At 32.1% G+C, this 15,846-nt stretch overlaps 3 protein-coding genes across 3 annotated transcripts; 1 reads left to right on the top strand and 2 right to left on the bottom strand.

The window, feature by feature from the left end:
• Positions 1-540: 540 nt before the first annotated feature.
• On the bottom strand, positions 541-2,589 carry LOC112722621 (isoaspartyl peptidase/L-asparaginase). The gene is made up of 4 exons (XM_025773714.2): positions 2,287-2,589; positions 1,974-2,207; positions 1,458-1,544; positions 541-1,331 (listed from the first exon to the last, which is right to left on the bottom strand). Exons 1-4 carry the CDS (start codon positions 2,446-2,448, stop codon positions 843-845), a joined length of 972 nt encoding a protein of 323 aa, XP_025629499.1. The 5' UTR covers positions 2,449-2,589; the 3' UTR covers positions 541-842.
• Positions 2,590-3,861: 1,272 nt separating this feature from the next.
• LOC112724059 (protein BREAKING OF ASYMMETRY IN THE STOMATAL LINEAGE-like) lies at positions 3,862-5,204 on the top strand. The gene is made up of 4 exons (XM_025775350.3): positions 3,862-4,026; positions 4,117-4,478; positions 4,594-4,718; positions 5,096-5,204. Exons 1-4 carry the CDS (start codon positions 3,969-3,971, stop codon positions 5,202-5,204), a joined length of 654 nt encoding a protein of 217 aa, XP_025631135.3. The 5' UTR covers positions 3,862-3,968.
• Positions 5,205-6,945: 1,741 nt separating this feature from the next.
• On the bottom strand, positions 6,946-10,265 carry LOC112722622 (protein MICROTUBULE BINDING PROTEIN 2C). Its single transcript, XM_025773715.3, has 5 exons — positions 9,734-10,265; positions 9,357-9,440; positions 8,194-8,550; positions 7,769-7,987; positions 6,946-7,376 (listed from the first exon to the last, which is right to left on the bottom strand). Exons 1-5 carry the CDS (start codon positions 9,938-9,940, stop codon positions 7,206-7,208), a joined length of 1,038 nt encoding a protein of 345 aa, XP_025629500.1. The 5' UTR covers positions 9,941-10,265; the 3' UTR covers positions 6,946-7,205.
• Between the last annotated feature and the right edge of the window lie 5,581 nt (positions 10,266-15,846).

Below are 15,846 nucleotides of genomic sequence, written 5' to 3' on the forward strand. Positions count from 1 at the left end.
TAATCTTTAAAAAGACTAATTTGATTGATACAATTTTTCAAAAATAAATTTGGAGAATGATCTATATTTCAAAGACTAATTTTACTGTTAACTAATTCTTTTTATCTTTATCTTTTCGTTGCTGCTGTGTCTTTTATTCTTGGAATTTTTTTTCCTTATCACTCACATTCTTTCTATTTGTCCCAATCATTGAAACTCCATACGCATTCGGATCCATCATTGAACCTGATACGAAAGAAATTTTATGATGCACTCAAATTTAACTTGTTATTCTACTTCTGAATAACTGTACAAAAAGTCAAAAGCCTGATTGGTTAGTCATTAGTTCATCAATTGTATCGTTTTTTAAATACCTACAAAAGCATCTTGGTTGCAACTTGCAAGTCAACAAACCTAAACAGTTCAGGTTTAGACAACTATGGATTTTAATAATGAAGGGTAATGTACACGTAGGTGCAGAAAATTTTGATCCTAATGTGGCATTCACCATTTAGGGTCACTGGTCATTTTTCAGTTAAGAAGGTTCTTGATCATACAGCGTAAGGAAAACCATCATTTACCATATATTACAATCAATAAAATTTGTATATTTCACATACAAATGAGGCCAACGAAGTCGGCAATGGAACTTCATTTTCTAGGAACTTCATCATAAAGCTCAGGATTATAATAGAATATGATCATATTCAAGATGCGGGACAAACTATATCATAGATCACGTAACATAACTATAGTATTTCATTATGTAACTCGAGATAGAATTTCTTATGATATCAATCATGTAAGAAACATTTACCGATGTCAGGATACATAAAGCTCTGAAACCAGGAAAGACATGAGGATTACTCAACTTGGGCATCAGACCAAATAGCAACCTCTGAGTAGCCATCTTCGGTAGCAAATCCACGGAACATGCCTGTTGTGTTAAAAGACATCACAACTTCTCCTGCAGCAGACACAGCAATCAAACCAACGGTGCCCTTTGGTGTGCGCTCGTGCACAACACAATCAGCAGCTTCCTTGAGAGAGAGGCCTTTGAACTCCATCAGGGCAGCCACGTCTCTTGCAACTGTCCCACGTATTATTGATTCACCTTTGCCTGTTGCTGAAACTGCACAAAGCTCATTGGCATAAGTCCCGGCACCTATGACAGGTGTGTCACCGATTCTGCCAGACATTTTGTTCACTAATCCTCCAGTAGATGTAGCAGAAGCTAGATTACCATGACTGTCAACAGCCACACACCCGACAGTCCCAATTTGGCTATCGCCATTAGCACACGGCTTTTCCTTCTTAGTATCATTTTGGATGGGTTGGGCGTTATAATCAATCTGAAGTTATCAATACAAAAAGTTAAAGTGATCAATGTGACATAAGATATGCTACTTTTCGACTTTAAATTCAGCATACTTAATAACCCCACCTAAAAAGCACAGAGCATAGGCAAATTCAAATACCTGGACCCTATTGGCTTCTTTTGCTAGCTTCAGTCTCTCAACATTTTCAGGAGTAATGAAATGGCTTGAATCTACTATCTCAACACCCTGAAATATTCGACAATGAAGATGTATCTACAAGCTACAAGTATTCATCTCAAAACAACAATTTACTAGCATATGCATTCAAATCTGAACTTCTAAATCATACAATTAGATGATGACATAGTAGGTTAACATCATGTGTCACATAATAATTGGTTGACGTGTTCATGGTTATAATTAGTTGACCAATCATTGTGTGACACATGGTTACGTGGTAGCATTCTATGTCATCATGCCACATGACACAAGACAAATCATCATCTAACTTATAAAAGCACCAATTGACTTACAATTGTATTATGATTAACAAAATCTTTAGGAAACTAATTTGGAGAATCTGAGTATTTTCCATGTATGAATTTGAGTATTAACTCAATAAAGTAATAATGTTGATGCAGAAAGAAAGAAAGAACAACCAAATGATGACCTAACTTGTTCTCTTGCAAATTGCTCTGCTCCATCAAATGCAAGATATATATGAGGAGTCTTCTCCATAACAAGACGAGCCAAAGAGACGGCGTTAACAACCGTGGTTAAACCAGAAACAGCACCACATCTCATAGTGTTGCCATCCATGATCGAAGCTTCCATTTCAACTGTGCCTTCGGAGGTCAACACAGAACCCCTACCAGCATTGAAGTGCGGAATATTCTCCAGTTCACGAACCTATACAGAAGAGTAAAAGCATGAGATCACAGAATCTTTGATGAAAGTGAAGAGAATACCGTTACAGTTATTACTGTACCACGAGCTCAACCACGTCCAAAGGAGGCAAATTGGATTCAAGAGCTTCGACGCCAATTTGAAGGCAGTGGCGGAGGGCTTCCTCACGGGGCTGGCGGCGGTCATGTGGCAGTGAACGGGAGATGTCGCCGGCGCCGCCATGCACAGCTATAGCCCAACCCATGGAGACTCCAGTCAAGCCAGATCTAGTTATGTGTGCCCGGTTGAGATTCCCAAGCCAACAAATTTTTTAAAAAATATTTGTAATATCAACTCATTTTATATTTATTATTATATATTTTATAAATAAATAAAAAGATCTATAATGAATTAGTTGTTGTAAATAAATAAATAAGGAAGAGGTACTAAATATAAAATAAAAATGTGTAAATAGAAGACACTAGTATTAATATTTATCAATATAATTATTTCACTATAATAGAAGTAATTTATATATTTACTAGTATATTATAATTTATCAATGGGCGTCCATCTTATTTATTTTTATCACATTAATGATATTAACACTCATTATTGGTAAAATAAAAGATAAAATAAGAAAATCAGACCCGATAGTACATAAGTTCAGTTTGGATAAAGAGCTTAATTAAGCTCTTTTTGAGAAAATAATTTAGATAATAAATGACTATATTAAAAGTAGCTTATAAATAAGTTATTTTGTATTTAAATTTTTAATTTTAAAAGTGCTTATTTTATAGAAATGTGATAAAAAGTAGTAGTATTATTAGAAAAGTCATTTTTTTAATTTCTCTATAAATTCCTAAATAACTTCTTAAAAAGCTATAATTTAGTTTTAAAAATTGCACTAGACATTAATACTATTATTTTTCATAAATTAAAAATTTAAAAAAATTACTTTTAAAACTTCTCAAACGAGCCTTCAGTAGCATTTGTTATAATGTGACGGAAAAAACATAAAAAATGTTATATAAAAAAACTAATTACTAAATTAATTATTATATATAATATTTACTAGATTTATCTACTTGGTCTTAAGATACATATTAAGATAATTAATTAAAAATTTTTTTAAAAAATACAAAAAAATTAGATTTTAATACATTTATTTTTTATTTATTAAATAAAAATATTTAAAATATTTTATTAATAATAGTCTTATCATGTACTTTTAGAGTATATGTTTGCTAAATTCATATTTATTTAATTTATTTTTTTAATATATATTTTATATAAATAATTAATTTTTTTACACTCTTAACATAGTTGAAAAAACATTTGTAATATGATTTTTATTTTTTTGGAGGTAGTAATAGAAAAGAAATAAAAAAAATGAAAATAAAATTAAAATATAGGATGATAATTTAGATCCAGAATCCATGTAATTATGATCAATTTCAAATTACATGAGGAGCTAGCTGGTTTTGGTTTTATATGTTGATGGAAAATTATGGGCAGGATACCATTGTGAATTAATTAAATTAAATTAAATGGCCACTAATTTCTCACTTCTTTTTCCATAATTTACTACTACCATAACTGATGCACTACTGATTATTATTTAAATTTCAAACTGTGCTACTCATTTGACCTATTTCCACTTGTATATTCTAAATTCCAACTCAAAATGCCCATTTCTCTCTTCATCGACGAAACAAATATTGCTAAATTCCTTCTTATCTTCATCTTGCTTTTACTTCCAAACAGCATCAAATAAACATCAACATGCAGTGGACACTAACATGTAGAGTTAGCGGCAGAGTTTCATGTTTTTTCACTACAGGTAAACATACATCATGAAAATCTGCTACTTTCTTTGTTACCATAATGTTTATTATAATATTAAGTGACTATTTTCATCAACTTTTCATAGATGACTATAAAATGGCTTCATTACCTCACGTGTCAATGAGAAAAAGTAGTATTCAACATAGAAATTTATTGCATGAAAGTGAAAATTTTAGTAAAACCGGACAACTAAACGATCCAATGGTGAAGGACAAAGATGGGATTCAGCTTGGAAATCAGTATAATGATTCAAATTGGTCACTCTCAATGGATGAAGATTACATAGTATTTTGCTTCGGAGAAGATGGATCATTTGATGTTGTTAAAGAAGTCAAATCCAATTATGCCGATGACGAAGAACTACAAGAAGAAACTGATAAGCAGATGCATGGGAATAGATCAAATGATGATGAACAATATCAAAATTGTACAGAATTCTTTAAAGAGGTGCAATCTTATTACCCTTGATCTATTATTTTGTGAGGGTGACTTTAGAGGTTGAATAATTATCACCAAACTATTAGTTTCTTATTGATTTATATCTTCTTTTATTACTTTGTAGGAAGAGATAAAAGAGATGGAAACAGAGCGAATCCGAGAAGGAATTGATGAGTTTGGAAGATTGTATCCTGAATTAAGTGATTCTAACCGATCTGAAGGCAGTAATGGTTCTTTTGCATTCCCTGTGTAAGTAAAAGCATATGCTACCATATTTAAAAATGTTAACTATGCTCATTTTAAAATGTATTGTATAATGTAAATTGTAAAATAAGATAGTGTCATAAAATATTATAGTAGGTAAAATATAAAAGAGGAGTGTTAGGGAGTCAGCAACTTTTACATTTTGTAACCATCAATTAGCTATCAATAATGTTTTTAATGGTGTGAGACTACATCTAATGGTAAAAAATCATTCACTTTTCTTTTGATGGTTAAGTGTTGGCCACAAAACACAAAAATTATTGGCTCTCTTGACTTTTCCAATATGAAAATGGGTGGGTTGTTTATCAATGATTCAAAAGTAATTCTCAAGTTATTCTCTTATTTGTTTTGGAAAATTTCAGGTTAAATTGGGAGTGGATGGGAAGCCCTGTAAAGATGCCTAAGTCAGAAGATATTTGTCAAAAGAAGCAAAAGATCCGATTTATTCCATTTCAGTGCTGTCGATTCTGATCATGACTCCAGATTTTCCCATTTTTTTCACAAATGAATGCTTCTGTTTAGTGAATAATAAGCTAGAAATATAATTTACCATTTCTTCTTCTTGTCAAAACATAAATAACGAATTAAGTTTATCAAATAGACCGAAGAGTTTGGTTAAGTTTTTTTTCTTTTTTTTTTTACTTTTACTTTAGCATATCTATCATGCAGCTTGAATGATGAGATATATACATCTTTATAAAATATTGTTCATATTGTTATTGAATATAGAACTTCTTAGAATAAAAAAAATTGTAAAATGATAAAAACGATATGAGGAACTTATTATCTTTCCATTTATAAGTTTCTTTACAAGTATGTTTCATAAAATATTCGAAAAACAATTACGTATGTTATTTAACAAAATGAAAACGAAAAATAGTTAATATATGAAAAGTTGGAGAATAATAAAAAATAGATAATAATCAGCTATAGGTGTAAAACAATCTTTTTATATACCATCAATTGTAAACTCTCTTAACTTATATAGGTGTATGTAAAATGTAAAAAGAACTCCTATTACATAGCAATTATTCAAAGCTAATTGAAATCTTTATTTTAACCTATCCAACACTCACATGTTTTTATATATATTAATTAATATATATAATATTTTCTATTATAATTTAATTTTTTTAAAATCAATCTCGCTACATCTATACTCTTTATAATAAACATTGTTTTGACACTACTATTTTCTTAACTAAAACACACTTTTTTTATTAAATTAATTAGAAATAATATAAATACATAATTAATTAGTAATAATTATATTTTATTCGAGTAACAAAAATATTTGGTGTATGAATAACGTTTTTCTTTAAAGATTATCACCTCAAGTAGTGAATGAATGTCTTTATCATATAAAATATATTGGCCATTTATACAATTTAAAAGATTTAATTATTCTATTAGTCATTATAGTTTCACTAAATTTTTAATTAAGTCTTTATAATTTAAAAATTTATAACTAAATTCTCATATTAAATATAAATTTTCAATTGTGTTCTTTCTAACTTTTTTGGTTAAAAAATACAACTGTTTTTTTTTTTTTGGGAATAATCTTTTTTGTTTGACATAAAATGAAATTGTGAAATATTCTAAAAGCAAATATTTTAATATGATTTTTTTTATGAAAAATCATAATTAATAAAAATCTAATTACAAACTTTTATCTAAATATAGGAGCCTAACTATAAACTTTTTAAATTATAAAAATTTGATAAAATTATAAAAACTAATAATGTAATTAAACCTATTTAAAAATTAATTGGACGTTGAGAAAACTCTGGATTTTTATTTTTTGCTATCATGCGGCCTTTTAAAATAATTTAATAAGTTTTTGGTAATTCTTAATAGTCCTTTATTAACTTTTTATTGTTTTATTAAATCATTTCTCTGAATAATCTAAATATAACTCTACTTAAGTACTTATGTTAGTATTAAAGCAAGTTATTATTATCCTCAAAAATTATAATCCCTAAGGAATCTAGCTACATTCCAGTACCCAAAAAATCTTGGCTACAATGCTACATTCCTGTACCCAAAAATTCTAGCTACATTCCTTTCGTGAAGGCGTTATAGAGATCCGAAAATTGAAAATATAAATTGCTGTTCAAGTTACATAGGCAGACAAAAAAAGAAAAAGAGACTTTACAATTTACAAATATAAATTAGACATTAAAAAAAGATATACTAACAAATTAAAACAAGATTGTAAAAAGAGAAAATGTCGATAATTTCCATTGGTAGTTAACCCAAATGAAGATAAAACAAAATATTTTTACAGACCTTAAAGCATCACCTCATTGAACCAGCTTCACTTTATGATATAAAATGACACAACTATATGTAGTTGAATGAATCAAAAAGGCATTTTATATAGACAAACCATTAACAAATGCCGCTGATACAGACGAAAGTGCATTAATCTATGTGACTACAGGGCCTAGCGTGTAAGCAATTAAAATGAAACTACATACTGAAATTTTTGGATTTGAAAACAAATGATTGTAGATGTAACCTAGCTTTAGCGGCAGCAGCAACTGATTCTTCATCTCGTTTTTCCTTGGCAATGGCAAGTGCAGCAATGTAAGCTTTTCTTGCTTCTTCCATTTTCTGCAATTCCACCTCATCCAAATCATCCTGTTCAACCAAGCAGATATTTTCACTTTAAAAGTTCATCACCAACTCGAGAATTCAATTGATAGAAACTCAGATGCACTTGTCTTTATGTGAACTTGATAATTAAGAATTATTAAATAACAATATAGTCAAATATGTCAAATCATCTAACGGTTCTTGACTATCAACTTCACCTGCAAATAGACATATGAGTCTCTACCAATTCAATTATATATTTATGCATGTGAAATTGTGATCTTAAAACATAAGTGGTGCACATCAATCTCGTATATTTGCTTTGAGCAGCTCCCTCTCCACAGAAAAAGGAAGCCATAGGAAGGATGAAGAGAATCAATAAACAAGTTTTCAGATATATGATGTGCATGTTGGTAATAAAGTATTGATAAACTCACAATACTGGAAACGTAATTTAAATCACAAGGCTTGGTGTCATAATCATCGGTGTAATCAGCAGTATCGGTTTTTGTTAAGCCCTCAAGGAACAATGTAAATGATGAAATGTCTCCTTGCACAGAATCTAGCTCTTCTTGGAGTTTCTCCACTCTCTTGTTCGATGTCATTGCTTCCCACTGTATCTTTTCAAGGGCAGCTTGCTTGTCTGCAAGCTTAATCTGCATAAAAAGCAGACAGTGTTGATGTGTGAGAGACTGAGAGGAACGACTTTAAAACCTTCAAAAACCTACTCCGTCAATAGCAATGGGAGTATGAATATAGTCCAAAAGTATGGTTTGTAAAGGATGAACCCAGCTTGCAGTATGAACAACTTTGCTACTCTTGGTGCCACATTACTGATTAGCAAACACAAGTGGATTGGTACCTTAGCATCAGAGAGTTGTTGTTGAGTATACTTAAGCAAAGAGTCCTTTTCTGAAGCCTGGCTTTTCAGTTCATCGAGATTTGCATTAAAAGCATTCAGTTGTTCTCTTGTGTTTTCAGCTGACCTTAGAAGGTCATCTTTCTCCTGCAATTTCCTCTGAAGTTCCTCTACTTGTTCCTTCAATATAACTAGCTCTTCGCTGTCCTTTTCTGATGTCGAAGCTCTTGAAGAAAACATAGAAAAACTGTCAGCATCAGAATTATTGTTACCATTTTTGCCTTGTTCTTTTTCACCTTGGTCCTTTTTCTTTTTGACAGGAATAGATTGAGTGGCATTTTTCCCTCTTAAATCTGTTGCCTACAATGGATATGAACAATCAATTAGTTGATTATTTGAAAAAGGATGCAAATTGTACACATGAGCATGACCAATAGATAATTTATAAATGATGGCCTGTTGTAAAATAATTTAAATTTAGAATTTAGAAGAGGAAAAACTCATTTGCCCCAGATATATTTTACATGAATAATATCATTCACCAAAGCATCCAATTTCATTAAGTAAAATTTGGCAAGAAATAAGTTGATTGTTATAGACACATGCCAAACATGCAATCAAAGAGCAATATAAAGCAGTCCAATGGTATGAGAGCAATATTCATGTGTGCTGCAGCAGAACCATGCTCTCAGAGGAAAATAAGTTTTTTTTTTTTTTTTAATGAAACAGCTCTACACCACCGGTGGAGCAAACAGTAATAAACATAAGTACAACTAAAATAAAAACATCACTAACAACCCAACAAGTTAATACAACCCCTAGTCATCTTCGGCATTGCCATCAACAACCAAGAGAAGTACCACCAATCCACTCGTCAGATAGCACTAAAATAAAATAAATATAACAACTAAAATTAGGTGATTTGACTGATTTCAGATTTACATGTCCCAGTATATATGATATATATAGAAAGATGAGTTTGCATTATTTCAACTCTTAAGTCATCAATTAACAAAACCATTCAGAAGCGTGTCATATATTAATCAAAATTATATCAAATGGGAGGAAACCCTTAAATAGACAATGCTAGATTATGAACCCAAAAAAATAAAAATAAAAATAAGAAAAGGGAAATGTATTGCAGTCTTACACTATTACACACTTACTTTTTTAGACAACGTTTCTCTTGTAGGCGTTTTGGTGTAGATAATGGAACCACGACGGGTGAATGAGCTTCTTGCTTTACGATCCTATCCACATTCAAGAGTTCCACTCATCACTTCAAACTTCAAATCATCATTCACTCAATAAAGATATTTAAAAAATAAGTTTAATCAAATCAAATCAAAATAAGTTAAAGTTGCTTCCTTTTTTCTTCCTCCACATGGCATAATTACATAAATCATAAGAATAATTCTAAAATTGTTCTAATTTCCCCAAAATTTCGTTCCTTTGCTCTCACATTGGTACAAAAAAGCGTTGAGAAACGGAAAAAAGATGTTGAAAATTGAAAAACAGATAAGAGGGAAAATGGAGGGTTTACGATGAGGGACTGAACGAGAGGAACAATCTCGACAAGGTCGTTGAAGAGGACGCGATGCAAGTTTCCAGCACCACCAGATGCGGCGGCAGCAGCGGCGGCGGAGCTAGCAAGCTCGGAAGAAGAGCTATCTTGAGCTGAAAGCCACGAATTAGGGTCTCCGAAATCGGAATTTCCTTGCATATCCACGAATCGCTGCCCCTCGTACATTTTCTTTTTCTCCCACTGAAAAATTCGATGCTCGAGAATCAAGATCGAACAAAGAGAAATCAAAATAAACAAGGGCAAAAGAATTTGACTTGAGAGTGACACTACTGCGACGAGAGACCCTCGCTTTAGAAAAAAATTGTAGATTTTGATTTTCTATTCGAAGAGAAAGCAACGGATATTTTCGATTCAGTGTTAGGGATCAGGTTTGAAATGACGGAATTGCCCTTCCTGGTTGCTTTCGTAAGCTGGTAGAGTAGAGTAGCCATTTGGCAACACCCGCTGCCAATGTTTCAAAAAACTTCAACAACGACAAAATCATTGTTTCTCTTTTAACTAAATTATTTCATTTTATTTTAAGGCCAATTTTTCCGTTGCACGTTTATATTGAAATTGTCAAATTTTATTTGATATATGATTTTTGAGAAAAAAATTGTCAATAAATTCTTTCTCCAATTGTAATTTGTAGAGTTTGCTATGTTTTTTTTTTTTAATAATTTTGCAACTCATATTTCGATACGGTAGACAATGCCTTATTTTAAATTGCATTTAAGAACGAACAATAGATACGATTAAGAGTAAAAATAAAAATCTAATTTAATTCTGGTTTATTTTTACGAAAGATAAAATATTTTTTGTTAAAAAAATGGTCATAGATTCTTTACTTCCACATTTTTGTAAGAGTATCATTAACTTTTATAAAAATAATTAGAAAATATATCTTTTTTTTTAAATTTATTAATTATATTTTGACCCCTTAAATTATTGGTTTTTAACTTTTCTTTCTTTTTCTTTTTTTGGGTACGAAAAACTAAGAGATTAGAGTTCTTAGAGAGTATCAACCAGATTGAAGCCTTTTTTTCCTTCCCTAACTCTGCCCTTACTCTCCCCTTCCCTTAGAGTTCTTGGAAAACTCTAACCCTGCCCTCCCCTTTCTTTTTTTATTTCAGATACAGGGGCATTCAGAGAAGAGAAGTAGCTAGGGTTTTCATCCAACTTCAATCCCTGCCATTCTCATCCTCTTCCTCTGCTGCAAATTTCCGCGACCTGCTTCCGCCGCCGCAACACGCCTCCGCCGCCGCCGCGCCCTGCTTCTGTATGTTCTCTAGTTTTTCGGCTGCATAGCAAATGCTTTGCTGATAATCTGTTTCCCTGTCTCCTTATTTTGAAGTGAAATATGTAGTTTGTGTTTTCTTTCTCTTGTTAACCTATATTCATAAGATGTGATTTGGTGGGGATGTATATAGATAGAGCAAAATCGTTGCATATTTGATAGGATAAATTATAGTTCTTTTTACTACTGAAACTATTTAGTCTTTAAGTTCAGTTGTCTGTCTGTGTGTGTAGCCAAATATAATACCCAGAAATTTGATATTGCTCCACTAGTTTTTTCTACCAGAATTGTCTGCCTGTCATTGCTATTGCTTTGATTCCTAAACCAATGTGCTGTTTTTGACCTTTTGTGTGTGTGTGTGTGTGTGTTTGTGTGTGGCTATGCTTAGCCAATTATAACACGAAAAAATTTGATATTGCTCCACTAGTTTTTCTTATTGGAGTTTTCTACCTGTCATTACTATTGCTTTGATTCGTAAACTAATGTGCTGTTTTTGACCTTTTGGATGACTCTAGCTGAAAATTTGAACCATACTGCAGTATGATGTTAGCTTTTAATATCACATTTTCACTTTACTAGATATTTGAAGCAGCAAGCATCTTTATTTGATATATGATTTTTGAGAAAAAAATTGTCAATAAATTCTTTCTCCAATTGTAATTTGTAGAGCTTGCTATGTTTTTTTTTATAATAATTTTGCAACTCACATTTCGATACGGTAGACAACGCCTTATTTTAAATTGCATTTAAGAACGAACAATAGATACGATTAAGAGTAAAAATAAAAATCTAATTTAACTCTGGTTTATTTTTACGAAAGATAAAATATTTTTTGTCAAAAAAAATGGTCATAGATTCTTTACTTCCACATTTTTGTAAGAGTATCATTAACTTTTATAAAAATAATTAGAAAATATATCTTTTTTTTTAAATTTATTAATTATATTTTGACCCCTCAAATTATTGGTTTTTAACTTTTCTTTCTTTTTCTTTTTTTGGGTACGAAAAACTAAGAGATTAGAGTTCTTGGAGAGTATCAACCAGATTGAAGCCTTTTTTTCCTTCCCTAACTCTGCCCTTACTCTCCCCTTCCCTTAGAGTTCTTGGAAAACTCTAACCCTGCCCTCCTCTTTCTTTTTTATTTCAGATACAGGGGCATTCAGAGAAGAGAAGCAGCTAGGGTTTTCATCCAACTTCAATCCCTGCCATTCTCATCCTCTTCCTCTGCTGCAAATTTCCGCGACCTGCTTCCACCGCCGCAACACGCCTCCGCTGCCGCCGCGCCTGCTTCTGTATGTTCTCTAGTTTTTCGACTGCATAGCAAATGCTTTGCTGATAATCTGTTTCCCTGTCTCCTTATTTTGAAGTGAAATATGTAGTTTGTGTTTTCTTTCTCTTGTTAACCTATATTCATAAGATGTGATTTGGTGGGGATGTATATAGATAGAGCAAAATCGTTGCATATTTGATAGGATAAATTATAGTTCTTTTTACTACTGAAACTATTTAGTCTTTAAGTTCAGTTGTCTGTCTGTGTGTGTAGCCAAATATAATACCCAGAAATTTGATATTGCTCCACTAGTTTTTTCTACCAGAATTGTCTGCCTGTCATTACTATTGCTTTGATTCCTAAACCAATGTGCTGTTTTTGACCTTTTGTGTGTGTGTGTGTGTTTGTGTGTGGCTATGCTTAGCCAATTATAACACGAAGAAATTTGATATTGCTCCACTAGTTTTTCTTACTGGAGTTTTCTACCTGTCATTACTATTACTTTGATTCGTAAACTAATGTGCTGTTTTTGACCTTTTGGATGACTCTAGCTGAAAATTTGAACCATACTGCAGTATGATGTTAGCTTTTAATATCACATTTTCACTTTACTAGATATTTGAAGCAGCAAGCATCTTTGGCAAATAGATCGTTATCCAAGTATCATTTTTTAATACATATTTCTACAAAAAGCTTCAGGAGACTATTTCGGTTAAGGTAATATATTATCTTTATGCACATACGTAGCTGTATTTATGTCATTATGTGCATGTATGGCAATAATGTTCTAATTATTTGCAAGTAGAATTTAGATGTTTAAGATCATCACATTCTTAATTGTTCTATTCTAAAAATAATATGCCCTTTACTGGCTGCTGGTTTGACTGATAGCTGATAACGTATTAATGATGTTTAACTTCTGTTATTAAATACGTTTTTGCTTGATAGTTTTGAAGGAAACATTCAATTAATCACCATACAAGTGCAAATGACTGATCGAAGAACTATTTCTCGGGCAGCATAAACTATTAGTTTATCACTTGTATCATGACCCTTTTGCAATGTATTTTTTCTTCTTTCTAGATGACATGTGAAGTTATGATAAACCACTATTTTATGGTTTATCTTGTGCTCAATTGAGTGGTTTCTATCTACCCTTTACCCACTTATTCATACTATTTACATGGTTTTATATTTCCTTCCTAATTATGTGCTTTGATGGAAAATATGCTTCTTTGATCTTATATTTGCTCATATTAAATCCTCTCTTATTACCATTAGATGCCTTGATATGTGTGTTAAGTGATTTCAGAGATTACAGGGCAGGGATGGCTCAGAGGATGAAAAGGAAGCATGCAAAAGTGGAAGGAATACAAGAAGTTGGAGAAATTACTAAGCTGTCCAGCCTGACCTCTTCGCACTCAAACAGCTATAACTTTAGCTACAAAGATCCAAATGACACAGTTCCAGTTGCGTTGGAAAGCTAACGTCCGGGGCTTCGATTTGATATATAATTTGCTATAGTTTCTCTGACGCTAGGTGACGCGACCGCGTGATCCATGCGGCCGCGTCACAGTGACGAAAAACCAGCGTGACAAAATTCGAAACCAGCGAATTCTGGACTGTTTTTGACCCAGTTTGTGGCCCAAAAAACACAGATTAGAGGCTATAAAGTGGGAGAATGCATCCATTCATAAAAATCTTTTCAAAATTCATAATTTTAGGAGTAGATGTCGTTTTTAGAGAGAGAGGTTCTCTCCTCTCTCTTAGGATTAGGATTTAGGATTTCTCTTAGTTTTAGGAGTGACTCTCAATCCCAGGTTTAATATTCCTTTTACTTTATATTTCTCTTTTACCTTCAGATACTCTAATGCTTTTATTTGTATTTGACTTATGTTGCCCAATTGGCTTATGAACTTCTCCATGTTAGATTTTACTACTTTGAATGTATTTTATTCGAGGTATTTTCAGATTTAATTTTGCTTTGCTTTATTTATATTGATGCTTTTTAATTTAGATATTTTCTTCCTTTTGGCTTTGGTTAAGTAATTGGTAACGCTTGAGCTGTCAAATAAAGGAGTGGTTGAAATTGGGAGTTGCTCCAATAACTCTAGTCTTTCCATCGGAATTGACTAGGACCTGAGGATTAAGCTAATTAATCCACTTGATCTACCTTCATAGTAGAGGTTAACAAAGTGAGATTAAAATCCAAATTTCATCAAAACTGATAAGGATAGGACCTCCAGTTCTAATACCTTGCCAAGAGTTTATTTTATAGTTATTTATTTTTATTATCATTCAACATACTGCTTCCTCACTTTCAAAACCCCAGTTTACAAAACTCATAACCAATAATAAGAACATACATCCCTGCAATTCCTTGAGAAGACGACCCGAGGTTTGAATACTTGGTTATCAATTTCAAAGGGGTTTGTTACTTGTGACAACCAAAACGTTTGTACGAAGGGATTTTTGTCGGTTTAGAGACTATATCTACAACGCGACTGTTTTTATGACATTCTTTACTGGCAAAAATCCTAACGTCAAAATGGCGCCGTTGCCGGGGAATTGCAAACGTGTGCCTTATTATTGGTTATTGTAAATAATTTTTTGATTTTTGCTTGTTTATTTGTTTTTATTTTTGTTTTTAATTTTGTTTTTTCATAAATTAAGAGGTTATTTGTTTTTATTTAGTTATTAAAAAAAAATTTTCAGATTTTTATTTTTAAAATTTTTATCTTATCTTATCTTATTTCAAAAATCAAATTTCAAAATTTAATTTTCAGATTCAAAATTTAAATAACCTTTTAATTTAAATTTATTTTTATTTTTATTTTTAATTTTTTATTTGCTACTATGAACTCTCACCCCTTTGGCTATGAGTCTGGTTACAATAATGTTGCAGGAAGAAGAAATTACAATGAGAACAGGCATCAAAGTTGGAACAATCAAAGATGGGAGGAGCCACAAGGATTTGATCAACCCTCATGGCAACAACCACCTCCAATGGACTATCAACAACCACCACCATATGCCTATGAACCCTTTCCTCAACATAACTTTGGACCACCAAACTCACAAGCCCCTTTCTGCCATTCACCTCCATATGACCCTAACCCTCAACCACCATACCAACCACCTTATGAGCCATATGAACCATATATAGAACCACCCCAATTCCAATCCAATCACTCCCAACCACCACCACTTTCTTTTGTATCATGTCCAAGTCCGACAACCCGAGAAGCAGAGGTTCGCCTAAGGAAAACAATAATTAAATTTCAGGCAACCGTTCAACAACTGGGGCAAGCATTAATTCAATGGGCTTCTAGGCGCTCAAATATACAAGGATCAGCCACAGCTCCATGTGGACAGTCTAGTGAAGAGCGTAGCATGAAGGAGATACCAGAAACCCTAGTGGACAAGACAGAGAATGAATTCGTACTAGAACAAGTAGAAGAAGCTGTCATTGTTCAAGAAGAAGAAGAAGAAGTGGTTGAAGACTTAGGAGATGCAGAACCTCCA

The sequence above is a fragment of the Arachis hypogaea genome, chromosome 11 (genome assembly GCF_003086295.3).
Source record: "Arachis hypogaea cultivar Tifrunner chromosome 11, arahy.Tifrunner.gnm2.J5K5, whole genome shotgun sequence".
Lineage (NCBI taxonomy): Eukaryota > Viridiplantae > Streptophyta > Magnoliopsida > Fabales > Fabaceae > Arachis > Arachis hypogaea.

Coding starts and splice junctions, on each gene's coding strand:
- LOC112724059 (XM_025775350.3), top strand. CDS start 3,969: ATGCAGTGGACACTAACATGTAGAGTTAGCGGCAGAGTTTCATGTTTT. Junction 4,479..4,593: donor GTACAGAATTCTTTAAAGAG/GTGCAATCTTAT, acceptor ATTACTTTGTAG/GAAGAGATAAAAGAGATGGA. Junction 4,719..5,095: donor GGTTCTTTTGCATTCCCTGT/GTAAGTAAAAGC, acceptor GGAAAATTTCAG/GTTAAATTGGGAGTGGATGG.
- LOC112722622 (XM_025773715.3), bottom strand. CDS start 9,940: ATGTACGAGGGGCAGCGATTCGTGGATATGCAAGGAAATTCCGATTTC. Junction 8,551..9,356: donor GAGAAACGTTGTCTAAAAAA/GTAAGTGTGTAA, acceptor TATCCATTGTAG/GCAACAGATTTAAGAGGGAA. Junction 7,377..7,768: donor TAAATTACGTTTCCAGTATT/GTGAGTTTATCA, acceptor TTGGTTGAACAG/GATGATTTGGATGAGGTGGA.
- LOC112722621 (XM_025773714.2), bottom strand. CDS start 2,448: ATGGGTTGGGCTATAGCTGTGCATGGCGGCGCCGGCGACATCTCCCGT. Junction 2,208..2,286: donor TGGACGTGGTTGAGCTCGTG/GTACAGTAATAA, acceptor TCTTCTGTATAG/GTTCGTGAACTGGAGAATAT. Junction 1,545..1,973: donor AGCAATTTGCAAGAGAACAA/GTTAGGTCATCA, acceptor CGAATATTTCAG/GGTGTTGAGATAGTAGATTC.